Here is a 19,622-nt window from a genome sequence, read left to right as displayed (position 1 = left end):
GAATATTGCCTCATATATCTTTAGTATTTAGGAATGTCTCGTCGTCACCTTATGCTTCATTTAAAAGAGTGGTACTACTTTTAAGAAGTTAAGAGAAGCAAAAGGTTTTTTCATTAATATGTAAACCTAGGATCACCTATAAGGAGGAGCACCATAGGTAACTATCCACTAGGAAATGAATCTCAAAAAAATATATATATATATACACATAAACATGTCCTTCCCCTAACTCCTGTTACATTCTGACAAGACTGGGAGGAGAGTGGGATACTGGGAAAGACACCCCCACACTGCTCTGTTCAATTTTTCTTAAATAATATCCATAAAAAGAGAGAGAGACAGAGAACTATATGAAATGTCCTTGTTGTATTAACCTTGGCCAAACTCTCCATTTCATAGATTCATAGATTTCAAAGCCAGAAGGGACCATTATAATCATCTAATCTGACCTCCTGGGTAATACAGGCAAGGGAATTTCACCTTGAGATACCTACTTTTACCAAGTAACGCGGGCTGAACTAGAGCATATCTTTCAGAAAAACTCCAAGTGATGGAGAATTAACAAATACTTTAGTAATCTGTTCAAATGTTTAAAGCCTCTTACTATTAAAAACGGGGTCTCATTTCCAGTTTGAACTTTGCTGACTTCGATTGAAGCCTTTGGATCCTGTTATGCTGTTGTCTCCTAAAGTCAAGATCCTTCATCTATCTGATATCTTCTCCCTATGTAAGTACAGGCCATGGCCAAATTGCGTTGTAGCCTGGTCTTTTACAAGCTAAATAGACTGAGCACCTTAAGTTGCTCATTGTAAGGCAGACCTTCTGGATCTCAAAACATTCTTGTCGCTCTTCTTTGAATTCTTTCTAATTTTTCAACATCTGTTTTAAAGCGTGAACACCAGAACTGGACAGTGCCCCAGTAGTGGTTCCACTGTTCCACTAATGTTGTATTGGTGAAATGAGAAGTAATATCCCTAGTAGACTTCCATTCCCTTAAAAGAGGAGTCTTGCCAAGGGAAAAATTGCCATATATATATGGCACCCTACTTAAGCACAACTCTATTTACCTTCACATTAGTTTTCCATAATGAGTTTAATTATTCTTGCAAATAATGAAAATTGTGTGGGTCAAATTCATCCATCTAACCCCTAAAATTAGAAGTTATGCCAGAGTTGAATTTGCCCTAATTAAACAAAAGATTTGCCACTTCCAGCGTCATCTTCTCTTTCTGGATTTCTGACATCAGTCATTTCCCTGGCAACAGAGCATGACTCACTGGAGGATCAAGCAGAAGAAGTTCAAGTTGTGAGGGAACTGAGATGAACTCCTATTCAGATACAAACACTTTTAATTATACCAAAAGGAATGTACATAATTGCTGACAGATTATGCAGCTTTTTTGTTTTACTGCTTTTTTTTTCAAAAATCAAGTACCCCCCAAAATCAAGCTACCCTTTCCACATGCATGGCACACTATCACAGTCACCAAATCATGCAATATTGGATTCCATTCACTTCCTTAGCTCCGGGAAGTTCTGACCAGACCTTCTGAGAGCTCACTTGATTGTGGTTACTCAGGTGAGTGGGGAGAAATGTGTGATTAACATGCCATTCTGAGTATCCTCTCTCAGAACACTTTCTTAAGACTGCCTGAAATTCACCTAGTGACTCTCAAAGCAAGGGGTCTTAGCTGTGAGGTTTATGATGGCCCAGTTTTGCTTCTAAGGGTCCATCTCATATGGAGAATGACCATCATAGGGAAGGGTAAACGATTATGAACATTCTACCGCTCTCCTTTCTTGGTGTCTTAAGGATTCTCAAGGCCAGACCCAGAACATGTTAATTCTGCTGTTCCTTTGACTGTGCCAACAGGATCGTGCACATCTCAGAGCTGTCCCCTTTACAAAGGACTTGCCTTGATGAACTCTAGGGATTCATGTCCCAACCACATTTGGCACCCTGATTTCAATGTGTTCTCTTGCAATAGGGACGCTTGTTTTTATTACAGTCAGTAAAAAGCAGACTGTTGTGGGAGCTAGAAAGGGCTCTGGGCTGCCCACATCAGTCCTGGGTCTGGCTCATGGATGTGGCTCATTGAGAATTGGGACCAAGGAAAAGGGAGGAATGATAAATCCAGACCCAGCACACATTGATTCCTCTATTGCTCCTTTGTCTCCGTCAACAGGATCTTGCACATCTCGGAGTTGGCCCTGTGCAAGGAAAGCTCACGTCCAGCAATAATGCCCCGTCTCCCCTTGCGAACAGTGATGCTTTGGTTCAGTGAAGATTCAGAGATTGTAAAGATTTCTCTGTGGGGCAGAACAAGAGCAACAACGAAGTAGTTAGGAGACTTTAGAATCATACAAGATTGGACCCAACTTGTCTCCTCAAATCAGCATGTTCCATGCTGATGGGTTCATACCTCATTCATTCCTTAAAAGTCTGATCTGTTGGAATGTTACGGCATATTCTGACAGGTGTTTTTCTTGACTTCTGTCAATGGGGATTTATTGCCCCTTGAAAACAGTATTATATCCATGTTGTATAACCATGCTAGAGGCTGCTATGAATTTAATCTTTAGCACAGATTAACTAGCACACTTTAAAACAATTCCAACATTTCACAACACTGGACAGGGAAATTTTGCTGATAGTTTCACCTATAATGTGGACGGGGCCTAAATGTTGCAGTAGGAGGATGAACCACTACTGTCTCAAGTTATCCCTCTGCTCCCAGCAATTGACTGAAAAGGGGAAGATTCTTAGAGAATGAGTTGATTTCTGGCACTAGTCTGCAGTGCACACTGAAAAGGGATTGGAGCAGACTGGACTTCCAGGAAAAGCTGTGTAGCAAGATTTGATCTGTGGAGAAATGAATAACTCCTCAAGAGTTTCACTCCTCAACGGGAAAGGACCTTGGATCCAAGGGCTCCTCTCTCTCCCTGTTTTGATGCCTGACCTGTAGGTGAGATTCCCTTCATATCCCTGATGTATCTCTGGGGTGGTTAGGAGGCCCAAGGCTTTTCTATGGGAACCTATCCATCTAGTATTTGCAAGTATTTCACACAGTTACACTCAGCCCTGTTAGCTCGAGTCAACTAGTAAGTCATAGGAACAGTACCAGGGTGTCTGCCTCTGATGCCATAGAGCAGCAACAAACTGCGTGACGCTTTTTTATGTCAAGAAGGAGCCATGAAGGATTTATCAGTAACAGCATAATAAAACAGTGATGTTATATCTGGGGCAAAATCAATATTGGCATTAGGACCAGCAGTTACAGTATAAAAGAGGTTTATTGCCACAATACTGAAAAAGACAGCCCAGCATTCTTCTGGGCACAGGGCTCGTCTTAGTACTCCTTAAGCTGGCTAACTCTCAAGCATTGTCCAAGGCTTCCTTTAAGCTTTTACTGACCTCTCCGGATGGAGGGACTCAACAGAACCTGCTTTAAGTCAGATTCTGGACAATGAAACTCCTACCACATGCTACAAGAAACAGGGCAATAAATAACTTGCTGCTTAGTGGGAGGGTGAGAACTGGCTTTCATAATAACCTCCCCTCTTGTATCCTGAGGGTTTTGTATCCCCAGATATCTCAGATGCTTATGATATTGCGGAAGGCCAAGCACCACTGGAACTAGGGAGCATAGTTGTCAAGGTTCTGAACTGAGTTCTAGTGTCAGGAGGACAGGGAGAAGTAGTGCATGATCTCCCTCTGCACGTTCCCCACCACTGGGAGTGACAAACTAAACACTGTGTCTGGTGTGAGAATGTCCGTGACAGTAGGAGTGTCCTAATCCCCACCCCTGAGTAGAAATCCACACCCTAATAGTCCTAGACTAGAATGCCTCATCTTACCTGTAAGGAAGCTGTTCCTTCCTTAGCTGCAGACACATGAGCACAGGATTCCCTGAAAATCTCACCGCTGTATCAAAATTGATTGAGGCTTCTGCCTCTATCTGGCTTTTCACACTGGCTTGAAAGAAAGGGGCATCGATTTCTGCTGTGAAATCAATGGCCAGTCCACCCCTGCAATGGGAGAAAGCCTGTCATTGAACAATGCCTCCCAGGGGAACACACTGTCTGTGCAAGGCTGGCACTCTATGATTTCATTATTTCTTAATTTGTCAGCAGCTCTGTGGTGCTTCCTGATCCCGAAGGAAGGGGAGGTGCAGAAAAATGTTAATTAAACCCATCTATCAAAGTGAGGCTTTTAGCCTGATCCCAAGCACAGGCTATGGGAACCTAAAGACAGTGATAAGTGACAGGTGTCTGTGTTCACGGGGAGGCAGATCTTTCAGAAGTTTGCTAAGTTCTTTTTGTGGGATCCTTGAACATATAGGTTCAATGGGGTAGATTTAAAGAGGTGTGTAACTGATGTTGTTCTCACAGCTGGTATAGATGTATAGGATACTCTATGCAACTCCATCCCCCTTTCCCCCCCCAAAAAAAAGCCCCCATCCTCACAGCATGGGATGTGCATTTGTGTATTTGGTGGGAAAGGCATGGCTGGAAAGCATGGAGCTCTAAAAAGAAAAGGAGTACTTGTGGCACCTTAGCGACTAACAAATTTATTTGAGCATAAACTTTCATGAGCTACAGCTCACTTCATCAGATGCATGCAGTGGAAAATACAGTGGGGAATGGAGCTCTAGTTATCTTTGGCCAATTATACAAAATAGCCCTTTGGGGGCTGTTACAAGTCAGCCTAAGTTGGAACAGCCCTGAATCTGTTCTAATGTTTGGAGCAGCTCTAAGGCTGTTCTAATTTACGCTAGTCCCTGCTAAGTCTCCTGAGTGTTCAGAGATTAAATAAGTTTTCACTCATTCACCTTGTTTTGATGCTGGTTCTTGATTCTTGCTCCCATAAATTCATATCAATGTTGGCTGAAATATCTAATCCAAGTGCCCCTTGAAGTTTAACCACTGATTGCAGTCCAGACTGGAGTGGAATTGCCTGTAGAACAGAAAAGAGCATATTTATTTTGGAAGCACTTTTCTTGATCTTAGGTGCTCATACAAAAATATTAAACAGCAGCTGGCCAGAGGGGACGCTGCCTACCTTGCACTCTCAACGCCTACTAGTCTGGGGAGGGGAAGACAGGAACTGAAGCCAGGTCTCCCACATAGCAGTGCAGAACCCACCTCTAATGAGCCAATTCAGAAAACCAAATCTTAACATTCTTTGATCAATGCCATCCCATGGTTAGATTTGGCACCATCATGAATCTCAGGCATGAGCCCATGGCTTGCAAGCAGGCTTCCTCCAGAATATTCACTAAGCTGCAGAGTACCAGGGTGCTGTTTAACAGGCAGGTTGGATGACGGAAGGTCCTCATTTCATACAGCCATTACCTGTTCATGATCCATCAGCAGGACATTCCCTTTGACCACATTGGTTGGTTCTCCGCTGCTTAAGAGGACCTTGGCCATTAAATCTGTATACCCTTGGAAGAAAACAATTGGCCGTAACTGGACGTCAAAGAAAATGGCAGACATCCCAGCCATGAGCTCCTGCTCCTCTTCTCCTTCAGTATTACTCTCTCCCAGCACAGATTCCAACCCCTGGACTTCAATAGAGACCTAAAATATACAAGCAGAGAAAATGTGCTGTACAAGGCAAGGCTTCCTCAAAGGTTGACCTTTACTACTTCCACTAGGGAAAGCTGGATAAAGAACCTGCTGATATGCTGATAGAAATACTTGTATTGAGAACAGTTGGTTGGCATCTTACATTACTGTACTATTGATTCAAGTAACATCTACCTGTGGGCCTAGTGAACTGGGAAGTGATTATATTTAAAGCTCAGTGAGCCTGATACAACACTGGCCTATCCTTCAAGCAGTCATTTAAGTTGAACAAAGTGATTACAAAACGCTATTGATCTGATTCGGTATTATTTTACACCAATTTTGGACAAATGTAAATGATAACACAGGTGGCAAAGCAGCGGAGAATCAGGTTCTAGTATTTGATATTGTTTATTTTAAAGATGTTAATTAAAGTAGAGAGGAAGGCTGTCTAGTGGTTAGGACACCATCTGGGGACTTGGGTGACTGGGTCTAGTTTCCTGCTCCATCACAGTGAATTTGGGCATGTCCCTAAGCTCTCTGTGCTTCAGTTCCTCATCTGTAAAATGAAGATAATAGCAACTCCCTCATTCACTGGGGCATTATGGGATAAATACATGAAAGATGGTGAGATGCTCAGATATGACAGTCACAGGGGCCGTATAACTGTGATAGATGGATAGAAAAAAGATTCCATTTGCAATCAATCCTATAGAGTGATTAGCATCATAGAAATCTTAGAGAGGTTTCAGATCTCCTTGCACTGTGTCAAGTGTGGATCAGATCATGATGTAAAATTGTCTCTCACACTAAGCATGAACGTGTGAGGAAAGTTTCTCAAAATACAGGAGGACTTACTGGCTTCCAGATTTCACCTAACCTCTACTTGGACGTTCAGGATAACAGTTATTATCTAATGACTTTTTTAGGATGAAACCCTGGACCAATTCATGGCAAAACTCCCATTGACTTTAGGGGCCAGTATTTCACTCAGTCTTTGTAGCAGTAAATTTTAAAACATCAGTATAACAGCAGTGTCTCTGTTCCAGTCTTTTTGAAGATGCCATGGGCTAGATCTTCAGCTGGCATAAATAGGTGCAACTTCATTGAAGTCAATGGAATGAGACTGATTTACACCAGCTGAGGATATGGGCCCATATAGCCATAGATAGATGATGAATAAAAATGTCAGGAAAATATTGACGTGTTTTGAACATTTAGCCAAGGTGAGCAACTTTCAATACAGGCACTCTTAAAATGTCAAACAGCAGGTTTGCCCTGGTTCCCACTTCAGAACAGTGAATAACACAGCTAAGCAGCTAAGGTATTAAGCCTTCCCATGTGTGGCTAGATGTAGCAGATGTTCTCTATTGTGTGGGCGTTTGAATGGGTACATGAAGTCAAATATTAGGAACCCACAAGGCCTATAAGGAAGGTTAAAGAGGAGATATTGAATGGCTTGCACAATGCAGGAGTCCTGGGTTCCCACACATGTATCCATTGTTCAGTCATTCTAAAGTGTTTCACATTTAGGGACAAAAGCTGATAGCAGACCTGAGCTGCCTGAAGCTGGTGGCCATGGCTTCGCAGCATGAAACCTGAGACACTCTTCCTCAGGAGACCACCACTCTCAGTGAATAGCAGCTCCAGACTGAAAGTGGACAGCATGTCATCTGTGACTGAAAGATAGAAAGATACACTGGGAAAATGTTACACATCCATTTTTAAAACGTTCCAATAATGGCTGAGGGGAGGGACACTTTGCGACTATCTGACTGGAAAATAAAGAGCTTGGAGGCCTCCCATGTAATATAATGGGAAGATCTGAAGATTCTGCCATGGGATTGCAGAGAAGTCCAGTGTGGTCTTCTGTGTTCAAGGTGTCAAATTCAGTGGCATTATAACTTAAAGTACAGAAGAGCTCTGATGGGGGTGCAGGAAACATTACTTTGTTATATAACCTGTTTGGTTTCTGTGTAAATCAGACAAAAGGCTAGAGGCCTTTTGGTAAGTACCAACCCCATTCATATCATATCATTATATTCAATAGCTCTTCCCTTCCAGGCTGTGGTAGATGAACAGCACAGTCCCATACACTAACAATTAACCGTCTGACCAAGAAGCTGCAATATGAGGGATGCAAAATTTAATCTCTGTCCAAACTTATAATAATCAGAGGATTAGCCCTAAAATGTTCCTGGCTCCCATTTAGTTTGCCTCTGCATGCCCAGAACATCCTTTGGGGATATACAAAGGAACACAATTAAAGGGTAAAAGGGAGAAATGATATGAATGGGCACAGAAATGAGAGCTGGAGGGTGGGGATAAAAATATTTGGGCAGATCATAAAGGTTGTGTAAATTGTCATAGCTCCGGTCAAGTCATCAGCTGAGGATCTGCCCCTTTGAAAAGCTTATTAAAATACTCTAATAGGGGTTTAGAGTATTTTAAGAAATAATTAGGAATAGAGCTAATCTCTTGGCCCAGCAATAGCAGCGGTGTTCTATCACACAAGAGATCTAACACAGGTTTAGGTCTCAGATTTGGCTAATCTTTCGTGGTAGCAGATTCTGGGAGAACTGTGATACTAGCATGATCAGTGTTTGTATAAAGTGTGTGGGAAGAAGTACCACACGGTGGCACTGGTCCTTTAAGAGGAAGAGGCCAATGCATCTGTGATTGGTCAGCTGACTCTCCAAGTTGGGCTTAAAAGAGGGTACCTGGCTGGGCCCTAGATATGGCACAGAGTGGTGGTGGTGGAACGGGAAGCGAGTGAGCATCTCTGACCCTGACCCCAACCAACCTGGAGAGTTAGAGTTGGCCGAGTCAATCAGGAAAAGAATAGGTGAGAGCTGCCAGAGACCAGGGGATTGTGGAAAAGTCTTGGAAGAAAGCTCTAGGTGGTTCCTGGGGGAAGGCTAAAGGCAGGAGAGCAACAAGAGGGGTTTTACTGGCTGATTTCCCCAAATCAGAGCAATGGAGTTGGAAGGCTGGAGAGAGTTGAAAGCCAGAGATCAGCTGAGGGAAGTGTCTGCTGGCTCTAAGCTGGAGAGCTGCAACTCAGGGCTGGAGAGGGCTGAAGGCTAGGGAGCAGCAGAGGGGATTACCTACTGGCACTTCCATCCTGGAGACCTAGATAGAATCATAGAATATCAGAGTTGGAAGGGACCTCAGGAGATCATCTAGTCCAACCCCCTGCTCAAAGCAGGACCAATCCCCAATTTTTTTTTGCCCCAGATCTCTAAATGGCCCCCTCAAGGATTGAACTCACAACCCTGGGTTTAGCAGGCCAATGCTCAAACCACTGAGTTATCCCTCCCCCCTAATCTAGCAGAACAGTGAGAGGTATGGGGGAGTAAGGGATTCTCCCCTGGTGAGGATGACCTCCCAGAACAAAGGGGTTCCTACTGTGAAGAAGTGGAATTCCACTCTAGCTTGAAGGGTGGGGTGGGTATCCTGGCAGAGACAGAAGAGGACTGACAAGGAGCTCTTGGTGGAAGTATGGTGGAAGACACTGGAGTATGGCATAGAAAGACTCCCAGCAAAGAAAGTGGTGTGGGAGGTGGCCTGCTGGGAAGAATGGGGTGTTAAGGACTATATACCCTTGGTATTATTTAAGCGAACCTGAAGTGGAGTTACTGGGGCTTCTGAAAGAGGAAACTGAGGTAGGCAACTTGGCAGGCTGTGGCTGTCACAGAAGGGTGCTCCAGGATGGGCTGCCCTTTGACAAGCAGTATGGCAGAATCAGATGAATTTGAATGTCTGACATCACTTCACACAAACCTATCAGCCAGCTTCAGAGTGGCAGTGATATGCTTTGTAAAGAATCAAGAACAATGGCTCTGCTAATGTGACCATGTCTGACTGATTTGGTGCCTCATTCCATAAAGGAGTCATTTTATGCTCTACATGTAGAGCCAGCTTTAGGACTGCAGTGGCCCTACCGCAGCAGTTTCTTTCCCTCACATATCCTTCCACCTCCTTTCCTTCCCCACTTCTTTTAAAGTACATGCAACTAGAGCTAGTGGAGAAATAACCAATGTGCTTAGACATCTCAGGACACATACAGAGGACTCTCGCCACCTCGTCTTAAATTTGGGATAATCACACAAGTTAGAGATCCCTTTTAACTCCCAGGGCCCCTTGACAATGGATTCCAAAAGTAGACTCTGGCCACAGGCACTTTCACTTGATCTTTTGAGATGAGTTTAAACATAATCTTGTCCATGCTGTCACCTGCCAAGGGTCCTGAGAAAGAAGAGGAACTGCCAGCTTTGGAGAGGTAGTTGTAATTATTGATCTGTGGATCTTTCAGAATTTCTTTCATTGCTTTCCTAGAACAAAAAGTAGGAAAAGGTGTGTATGGGTGGGGCAGAAAAAGAGGAAAATCTAGTATCTGAATCTAAATTGAAAAGGAAAACTTGTGGCACCTTAGAGACTAACAAATTTATTTGAGCATAAGCTTTCGTGAGCTACAGCTCACTTCATCGGATGCATTCAGTGGAACATACAGTGGGGAGATTTATATACATAGAGAACATGAAACAGTGGGTGTTACCATACACACTGTAACGAGAGTGATCACTTAAGCTATTACCTCACCTTAAGTGATCACTCTCGTTACAGTGTGTATGGTAACACCCATTGTTTCATGTTCTCTATGTATATAAATCTCCCCACTGTATTTCCCACTAAATGCATCCGATGAAGTGAGCTGTAGCTCACGAAAGCTTATGCTCAAATAAATTTGTTAGTCTCTAAGGTGCCACAAGTACTCCTTTTCTTTTTGCGAATACAGACTAACACGGCTGCTACTCTGAAACCTGAATCTAAATCAAAACTCAGAAAAGGCAGCTGCCATTTTGGACAGTTTTATAGGGAGGGTAGGAGATATGCACTTAAATATACATATATATATATATATATATATGAACAACACACTGAGAACAATTTAAATGGCATAAAAACCGCTTTACTGAAACCAGCTCCTTTATAATCTTTCTCTTCTTTTGTATCTTCCCAAAGTAGGGAGAAAATAGCTCAGCGATATCCCATATGGCATGGGCAACTATTCATGACATGCATAAGTTTGAGCCTTGGTGGTGGTTGTAATTAATGGTTCTACAGCATAAAAAGGACAGAAGAACATGGAGCAGGACAGAAGAAGAAAATGAGGGCGAGAGGGTGGAACAGAGTGGAGTTGTGAAATGGTATAAAAGCCTTCCTAGGTCAGGGTTTCCTTGGTCAGGGTGTAGTTATATTCCTACAAGAATAGAATGTGATGTGCTAGAGATGGCTGAAGTAGTCACGCTAGCCAAGGTGGTCAGTAAACTTAATCTTCTTCTATTGGTGAATTATCCGCAAACGGACTGATTTTTTTTTATGATTTAGTCTGTTGTTCAAAATGATTTAAGAACTGGTTTGTGCAAACATATCCTGCCCTGTGAATTGCTTACAAATGATTTGCCATCAGAGCGTGTGATTGTAATGTAGAAGACCATGGTATTGTTTCTTTCTTGACTGGATGACTGCTAAATCCCCAAAGAGCTTTCAAGATAGCTATGTGAACACTCCTGTGAATATCTGTTCATTGGAGCATTACAATGCTTTCCCTTTTTGTGAATGAAAAGTTGCTTGTTATGAATGTTTGCAGAAAATGAATGAAGAGACTGTGAATACCTTTGAACTGGATTCACTGTTTTACCTGAATAAATGTATTCAAATACATTGGTGCAATATGTCATAGATTCTAAGGCCAGAAGGGACCACTGTAATCATTTAGGCTGACCTCCTGTATACAACAGGCCATAGATTTCCCCCAAATAATTCCTGTTTGAACTACAGTGTATCTTTAACATAAACATCCAATCTTGATTTAAAAAATGTCACTGAGGGAGAATCCACCCCTTACATGCCTTAAATAGTTCCAGTGGGTAATTACTCTCCTTGTTAAAAATTTACATCTCATTTCCAGTGTGAATTTGTTCAGCTTCAACTTCCAGCCACTGGGTCTTGTTATCCTTTGTCTGCTAAATTAAAAAGCCCATTATCAAATATTTGTTGTTCATGTAAGTACTTACAGACTGTGATCTCATCACCCCTTAATCTTCTCTCTTGTTAAGCTAAATAGATTGAGCTCCTTGAGTCTATCACTATTTGCCAGCTCAAAAACTTTTCAGTCAGCTGTTGGGTTGGGCTTTTTTTGAGAACCTGGAAAGACTAATATAATTGCTCATACTTGATAGATATCTTGCAACCCTGGGATTTAGCTTCCGAATACCTCTACAGTTTTTACACTGTCATTTTGGTGTTCCATATAATATTGTTTACTGCCTTCAACATATGGAATACCACTGGACTGAGGCAACAAATCTGGGAACTTAAATCAAATTAGTTTGCTTAAGGGAAAAAACAACAAAAAAGGAAAGATTAACAGATGAGAGTGAAGGGAGAGAAGGAAAGAGAGGAAAAAGAGGAAGGAGATGGAAGGTATTTAGAGGAAGAAAGGAAAAAGGGATCTGGGTCTTAAAGTGATAATTAATACTTTCCAGTCTCCATACTCACCTGGCTGGGTGATGGTGAGAATGTAAACTAGTCTGGATTTTTGAAAGTAAAAATTTTGACATTTCTGCTTCCAGCTCTCTGGTGGCCAGCAGGATATTGGTGAGGTCCATGGGCAAAGGCTCATTGTCCAACAGAATTTCAGCAGCAGCCAGTCGAGAGGTTTTTTCATAGTTTCTGGTTTTCTGATGGAAAATCCTCCTCATTGCCTTTTTTACCTAATGCCAGAATATAGTTAAAACTTTACTTCTCATCATTCCTAACACCAAATATATAATTATTGCATCTCACACTACACTTTCATGTTATATTTTGCATGTGGAATCCTAGATTTTGGGCTTTGAACAGAAGATCTACTATTTACAACTCCAGGAAAAAAAACAGAAGTATAGTCATCACAAAAGCCCTGCAGAGCCACCTCCTGTTCCTAATCTAGATGGCATCTCTCCCAGTGGTGGCAAAGCATGGAGAATGCTCTCTCGGAAATAAAAGTTGAGAGGTCACTAGGTGTTAGAAAGATAGGCTGAGATCTATGGAACTACTGTCAGATTTGAAAAGACTATCGCATTTCCTACTGACTTGGGTAAAGGGAGTCTCCATTCTGGCTCCCTGGGTATGGCTAATGCCTATGAGCCACAAATCTCTCAGTTAATATCAGCTACAGTAATGTGCAGAACAAGTCTCAGCAAGTCCAGTCATCACACAGAGACTCTGCTAATTGGATACATCCATTTAAGCACCATGGGGCAAGCACACCACTTATTTCCTTCTCGGTGCAGGACAGAGGGACTTCTGGGAATAGCAGCTAAAATTTAAGGAAGCATTTTCTCCCAGATTCGATAGACGGAGAATGCTGGTAGTTACAAAGTGACTTGGTGAGAATAATATCCTGTACACTTCCTGGAACACGGATACCTGGGAAGGGTGTTTTAAATGCATAAGGAAAATCTCTGATTCTAAGTAGGCTCGTTCCATACCTCACCAGTGATATGCTGAGAGGAGAACCTTTGTAGGGCAGATACTGCTGTACCTGAGACCCCTGCAGACCCTTCCTCTGCATAATGCAGGAGGGTAGGAATGGTTTCTGGGAGCAGGGCATTCTGCAGGGACAACAGGTAAATGATTATTTCAGAATTCTCCTCGGTGTCTCTTAATCTTCTCAGAACAGTTTCCATTCCAAATCCTACTTCCTGTTTATGTGGAGGAGGGAGAAACAGAGCAGAGTGAAAAAGAAGCATGACACAATTTTCAGGCTGCTGTGGGAAAAAATGGGGAGGGCTGAAATGAATAACTGCAGAAATCATGTCAGGAAACCCACCTGCAATCCACACAGCTTCATCCGGCACAACTTGCCAGCTAGAGTGCCAATGACAATTATGCCTGTTTCCCAGATGGCAGGGTCTAACTCCTTTCCATTCAGCTTGTCCTGGGAGAGTGGGTGTAAAGAAATGAAGACAGGATGAAGGGACAGAGAGAGAGAGAGAGAGAGAGAGAGAATATATTTTAGTTATTACCCCAAAGGGTTTAGTGAGGGAGTCTCTCTAGCTTTGCTTTCATCTACCTTGGCCTAGTCCCTCAATATTCTGGTTTCCATAGCAGGCAATTCAGCTTTTACTCTCTATATCAGCCCACTGATATAAAGTCATGCCACATATTTCCTCAGAGTGTTTATTCCCATTTCAACTACTCATGTACAATAATATCTTAAATAGAGGGATTTTACACAGAAATGAATTTTCCTCTCCCACCTTAATCCCTTTAGTGGGATTTTGCATGTCGTGGATGGAGTTCTAAAGATCCTGGACAGCTTTTCCCTCCATTATAAACCCTTCTTTTACTTTATGAGGAGGGCTGCACAGGCTTCCCTTTGAAGGCCAACTCCAGGCCATAATTGGATTACTTTTGAGAAAAGGAAGTCTTTGTCAACAGAGACTGTAAAAACACCTTCCCTCCAAGCTCTCATAGGCTTCACTACTGTGGACGGTATGAGGCTGTGCTCTGTCCTGAGGCCAGGCTGGAACACTCCTACTGGCCCACTAGTTACTCCAGAAATGTAAAAAGTAACTCCAATTCCATCTTATGTTTGCCTTCCTACATAACAACATGGTGGCAGGAGATCATTCTCAGTGCCCCTCTGATCTCAGGCTGCCAGAGCTAACCGTGGTTTTAGGGGCTGCTTCACAGAATTCCTCATTTCCCTTTCCTCCCTCCCCACTCCCTGTGGCCTTGTGTAAGTACAGTTGTTGAGATGTCGACATCAATACTGGCTGAAAAATGAGGTGAAAAAAAGATTTGTAAAAAATGTTGACATTTCAGAATTATTTCCACTTTGAGATCAAAATGAACTCATTCATTGTCTGAATTTTTTTCCCAATTGTTATTAACATGTTAATTAACACCATTATTGATTTTTTGTTGACTATCAAACCTGTTTTTCAGTAATTTTAACATGTTAATAACCATTTCCATAATGATTTCGATAAAATTTTAATTGAAAAATAATGAAAAAGAGAGTCAACAGTTTTTCATGTAAAATTTCATTTCTCAAACAAACCATTTCTGATGGGAGGAAAAACCACATCTTATCTGAAAAAATGTCAACCAGTTCTAGTCAATACACCTAGGCAACTTGCTCCCCCTAATACAGAGCAGTGTTTTGTCCAAAATCATGAGGATTGCTGCTGAAGTCTCTTCATTAAGTGCTAAGATGGACAAAGGACATACTTAGCATTTTATCTTTCTCCTTTGTGAGGGCTTGATCTTGCTCCACTGAAGTCACTGGGAGTTTCTCCATTAACTTAATGGGAGCAGGATGAAGTCCAAATCCAGTAGTAGGATCACCAAAGAGCAGAAGGGGAGAAAGGAAATGCCTCTGACTTACTAGCACCAGGCGCAGAAGTTCTTTTGAGGGCCGAGGAGAGAAGGCTGCAGCATAGAGAAACTGCTCTAGCAGGGGCACTTGCTCTTTGTTGCTAAAATCCAGAAATTCAGAGAGAGCTGCCAAGGAAGCTGTTGACTGGGCAGCTACTGTAGCATCAATGAAGAAGGTGCTGGAATGAGAGGAGAAAGCGAATTATGTGCGCTATGTACAGCTGAACATGGGGAGGATGGAAGCACTTGGGGCCAGATCCTCAACTGGTGTAAACTGGCATAGGTCCATTAAAATCAAATGAACCCACACTGATATATACCAGCTGAGAATATGATCCCTTGTTTCTGTTTCCCCCGGTTCCAGATAAGGAAGTAAATTCAGTCCTCCATTGAAGTCAGTGAAACTGCACCCACTTACATCAGGGCTAAATTTGGTCCAGAGGCTTTTCAAAAGTGTGCAGGGTAATTCCAGCTCAATTTACATTCTACCTATATAAACACCCTTTGCAGCTTAAATTGGATAAATTATACACATAAATAATAAGCTACCATATGGAGAAGATTTCATCCAAAAATTAGCTAATTTACAGCAGTTGATGAATTGGAACCATATATATGTAATCACATATGGATTTCACCTAGCACTGAAATGCAACCACCTCTTGGGTGGAAGGCAGCAGCCTTTAAAAGCGCACAGTGACACCATGCAACAGTTCAGCATAGGAAGTGAAAAATGACATTGTCCTGGAATTACTGAATGGGACATGTAGAGCAGGGAGCTGCGTTTATATGGGTCATGTGTCTCTGAAAGGTTCCCCAGAGCGTTTACTCTAAAATGTGCTGAATCTGCATCAAAAACATTCAATTAGCTTATGGTACCTTGTAAAAAAAGGCCAAGTCCTTAAAAAAGTGGCCCTTGAACTTCTTCAGACTGGTCATTTGAGATACTGGGAATGATAATGTGCCCTTTTCGCATCTGCCTGAATGAAATGTGGCTAATCATTAAAATGAGTCCAGAAACTGCCTTGTGAACAGGGGTCTGTAAGAATGGCTGCTGTCTTTTCTGAACAGACAGTCACTGGGGAATTTACTTACACCATCTTCTCCGGAGCTTTCCTCAGCAGCTGGAGGACATCCCTCTTCTTGGCATCACGCAGCATCTGGATGAACCTTTGGAATTGCCAGGTTGTTGACACCTTGGAGACATCTGTTTTGACTCTCCTGTTACCAAGAGTCCTCAAATATGTTTTGAGCTGTAAACAAACACTCATATTATCAATAAAGGCAATTTTATATAGATGCTGTAGCATGGGACAAAATGTACACAGTATAAAGACAGGGATTATTTCACCCATCCCTTAAACGCAGCTGTCTCTGGCATGGACCTTGGCAGCCTTTCCACAGCTAGCAACAACATTAGATCCAAATATTTAGGACAGAAATAAAGAATACCATGTCACTGCAAGGGGGATTTTGGTAGGCAGAATATTTTGGCCCAGCTGCAATTTGGACAGGACTAATATCTCTATTCTTGTAAAAAGTTCCATGAGATATTTAATGACCACAGACAATCAAGATCTCAGTTGCCAGCAGCAAATGTTCCATCATTTTCCCCCTCCCCTTACAATACCAGACTGGGACACTGATTAAATAGTGACTCAGAGGAAAGCGTACTACCTTCTGCATCAACAGCATTCCTTGCTTCTGTAGTGCCTTGTATTGATCCAGTTCAACTCCATGTATATTATGTGGGCTGACAAGTTCAGAAGTGTGGCTCCAGGCTACTAAACACCTCTGCTCCCTCACTTGACAACTTTGGACATGCAGTAACTACAAAGCGAAGAACTACAGTGTGAAGAATGAGAAGTGGGAGCTGAATCTTGGCCTCTCTATTTGCAAGGCAAGTTACTCCTTACTCAGCTCTCAGGAGACCCAGATACCAGGTGTCCTCCTGCTGTAGTTTTCCCATCATCCTTTGAAAAAGATCAAGCAGGGGAGTTAAAGCACCAGCCTTGAAAAGCTAATAATTTCAATGCCTGACCTTCAATCATCAAAGCTCTTAAAGAAAAGCATGTGAGCAGTGAACCTCCAGGACTAGTTATTGAGGCCAAACACCTGACAAGGACCTAGACGGTACCTCTGACCAATCAGGAAAGTGGGTTCATAATGGAGTAGAGAGCTATGCCTTTGGCATGCAACCTGACATGAAACTGAAAAGTTTGATGGCTAAGATCAATTGCTCCATCCACAAAATCACAAAACCAGAGAAAATGCATTTAAATGGGCTGGTCTGCGAAGCATGTGTTGAAGAGCCAGACAGAGTGAAACTTACGCTGTGCATTGACAGTTTAATAGCCCCAACTGGTACAATGAGGGCTTGGAATGCTATCAAGGGTCTGACCACTTTAATAAGGCAACCTGTACAAGGCATGGTCCAGTGGATAGTGCACTGGACAGGGAGTCAGAAGACCTGGATTTTTATCCTGACTGTGCCACTACACTGCTGTATGACCTTGGGCAAGTCACTTCACCTTTCTGTGCTTCTGTTTTCCTCCCCTCTTCATCTATTTTGACTACACGCTGTTTGGGGCAGAGACTGGCTCTTACTCTCCTTTTCACTGGGCTTTGAACAAAGGGGGTCTTTATCTCAGCCGGGTCCCTTTGGCAGCACTAGAATACAAATAATGTTTAACATGGGCATTGTTAGGGGTGCTGTCCTTGGAATGAAACTTTCACCCATGGTTCCTTCTTTTCCTTGCTGGTGGCTACTGTGCAGTGCTGTTAAAGAACCCATCACACTTCCAAAAACAATGGAGTGTAGCCCCAGTATCCTGGGCAATACTTCCTCTTTCTGTACAGTAGTCTTAATGTTCACAGCTGTGTGTGTATTATTACAGAGTACATAACAGCAGACAGGCTTACCACACTCTGTGGGCTTACTCAGAAAGCCTTTTATTCCAGTGCTGCAGATGAACAATAACATTTTGAAAACATATGCGGCACTTTGGGGACCCTTCATAACATTCCAATCAGACTGAGGAACTATGGAAAACTATAAGAATACCTGACATTCAGTAGAAAGAAAAGGAGTACTTGTGGCACCTTAGAGACTAACAAATTTATTAGAGCATAAGCTTTCGTGAGCTACAGCTCACTTCATCGGATGCATTTGGTGGAAAAAACAGAGGAGAGATTTATATACACACACACAGAGAACATGAAACAATGGGTTTATCATACACACTGTAAGGAGAGTGATCACTTAAGATAAGCCATCACCAACAGCAGGGGGGGGAAAGGAGGAAAACCTTTCATGGTGACAAGCAGGTAGGCTAATTCCAGCAGTTAACAAGAATATCAGAGGAACAGTGGGGGGTGGGGTGGGAGGGAGAAATACCATGGGGAAATAGTTTTACTTTGTGTAATGACTCATCCATTCCCAGTCTCTATTCAAGCCTAAGTTAATTGTATCCAGTTTGCAAATTAATTCCAATTCAGCAGTCTCTCGTTGGAGTCTGTTTTTGAAGCTTTTTTGTTGAAGTATAGCCGCTCTTAGGTCTGTGATCGAGTGACCAGAGAGATTGAAGTGTTCTCCAACTGGTTTTTGAATGTTATAATTCTTGACGTCTGATTTGTGTCCATTCATTCTTTTACGTAGAGACTGTCCAGTTTGGCCAATGTACATGGCAGAGGGGCATTGCTGGCACATGATGGCATATATCACGTTGGTAGATGCGCAGGTGAACGAGCCTCTGATAGTGTGGCTGATGTGATTAGGCCCTATGATGGTATCCCCTGAATAGATATGTGGACAGAGTTGGCAACGGGCTTTGTTGCAAGGATAGGTTCCTGGGTTAGTGGTTCTGTTGTGTGGTGTGTGGTTGCTGGTGAGTATTTGCTTCAGATTGGGGGGCTGTCTGTAAGCAAGGACTGGTCTGTCTCCCAAGATCTGAGAGAGCGATGGCTCGTCCTTCAGGATAGGTTGTAGATCCTTGATGATGCGTTGGAGGGGTTTTAGTTGGGGGCTGAAGGTGATGGCTAGTGGCGTTCTGTTGTTTTCTTTGTTGGGCCTGTCCTGTAGTAGGTGACTTCTGGGTACTCTTCTGGCTCTGTCAATCTGTTTCTTCACTTCAGCAGGTGGGTACTGTAGTTGTAGGAATGCATGATAGAGATCTTGTAGGTGTTTGTCTCTGTCTGAGGGGTTGGAGCAAATGCGGTTATATCGTAGCGCTTGGCTGTAGACAATGGATCGAGTGGTATGATCTGGATGAAAGCTAGAGGCATGTAGGTAGGAATAGCGGTCAGTAGGTTTCCGATATAGGGTGGTGGTTATGTGACCATCGCTTATTAGCACCGTAGTGTCCAGGAAGTGGATCTCTTGTGTGGACTGGTCCAGGCTGAGGTTGATGGTGGGATGGAAATTGTTGAAATCATGGTGGAATTCCTCAAGAGCTTCTTTTCCATGGGTCCAGATGATGAAGATGTCATCAATGTAGCGCAAGTAGAGTAGGGGCATTAGGGAACGAGAGCTGAGGAAGCGTTGTTCTAAGTCAGCCATAAAAATGTTGGCATACTGTGGGGCCATGCGGGTACCCATCGCAGTGCCGCTGATTTGAAGG

At 42.7% G+C, this 19,622-nt stretch overlaps 1 protein-coding gene across 1 annotated transcript in view; it reads right to left on the bottom strand.

Moving 5' to 3' along the window:
- Positions 1–1,331: 1,331 nt before the first annotated feature.
- Positions 1,332–19,622, bottom strand: part of LOC119858854 (microsomal triglyceride transfer protein-like) — a 33,672-nt gene continuing 15,381 nt past the window's right edge. Inside the window, exons 8-18 of the mRNA XM_038410338.2 lie at positions 16,099–16,256; positions 15,014–15,182; positions 13,451–13,558; positions 13,110–13,322; positions 12,136–12,350; positions 9,808–9,905; positions 7,126–7,250; positions 5,356–5,583; positions 4,833–4,957; positions 3,859–4,029; positions 1,332–2,310 (exon numbers count right to left, since the gene is read on the bottom strand). Of these exons, the coding sequence (XP_038266266.1) occupies positions 2,160–2,310; positions 3,859–4,029; positions 4,833–4,957; positions 5,356–5,583; positions 7,126–7,250; positions 9,808–9,905; positions 12,136–12,350; positions 13,110–13,322; positions 13,451–13,558; positions 15,014–15,182; positions 16,099–16,256 (1,761 nt within the window). The 3' untranslated portion in view covers positions 1,332–2,159. The remainder of the gene's footprint in view (positions 2,311–3,858; positions 4,030–4,832; positions 4,958–5,355; positions 5,584–7,125; positions 7,251–9,807; positions 9,906–12,135; positions 12,351–13,109; positions 13,323–13,450; positions 13,559–15,013; positions 15,183–16,098; positions 16,257–19,622) is intronic.

Source organism: Dermochelys coriacea, chromosome 7 (assembly GCF_009764565.3).
Source record: "Dermochelys coriacea isolate rDerCor1 chromosome 7, rDerCor1.pri.v4, whole genome shotgun sequence".
NCBI classification, from domain to species: Eukaryota; Metazoa; Chordata; order Testudines; family Dermochelyidae; genus Dermochelys; species Dermochelys coriacea.
The sequence above is the reverse complement of the archived record's forward strand: the minus strand, read 5'-3'. Positions and strand labels throughout refer to the sequence as shown.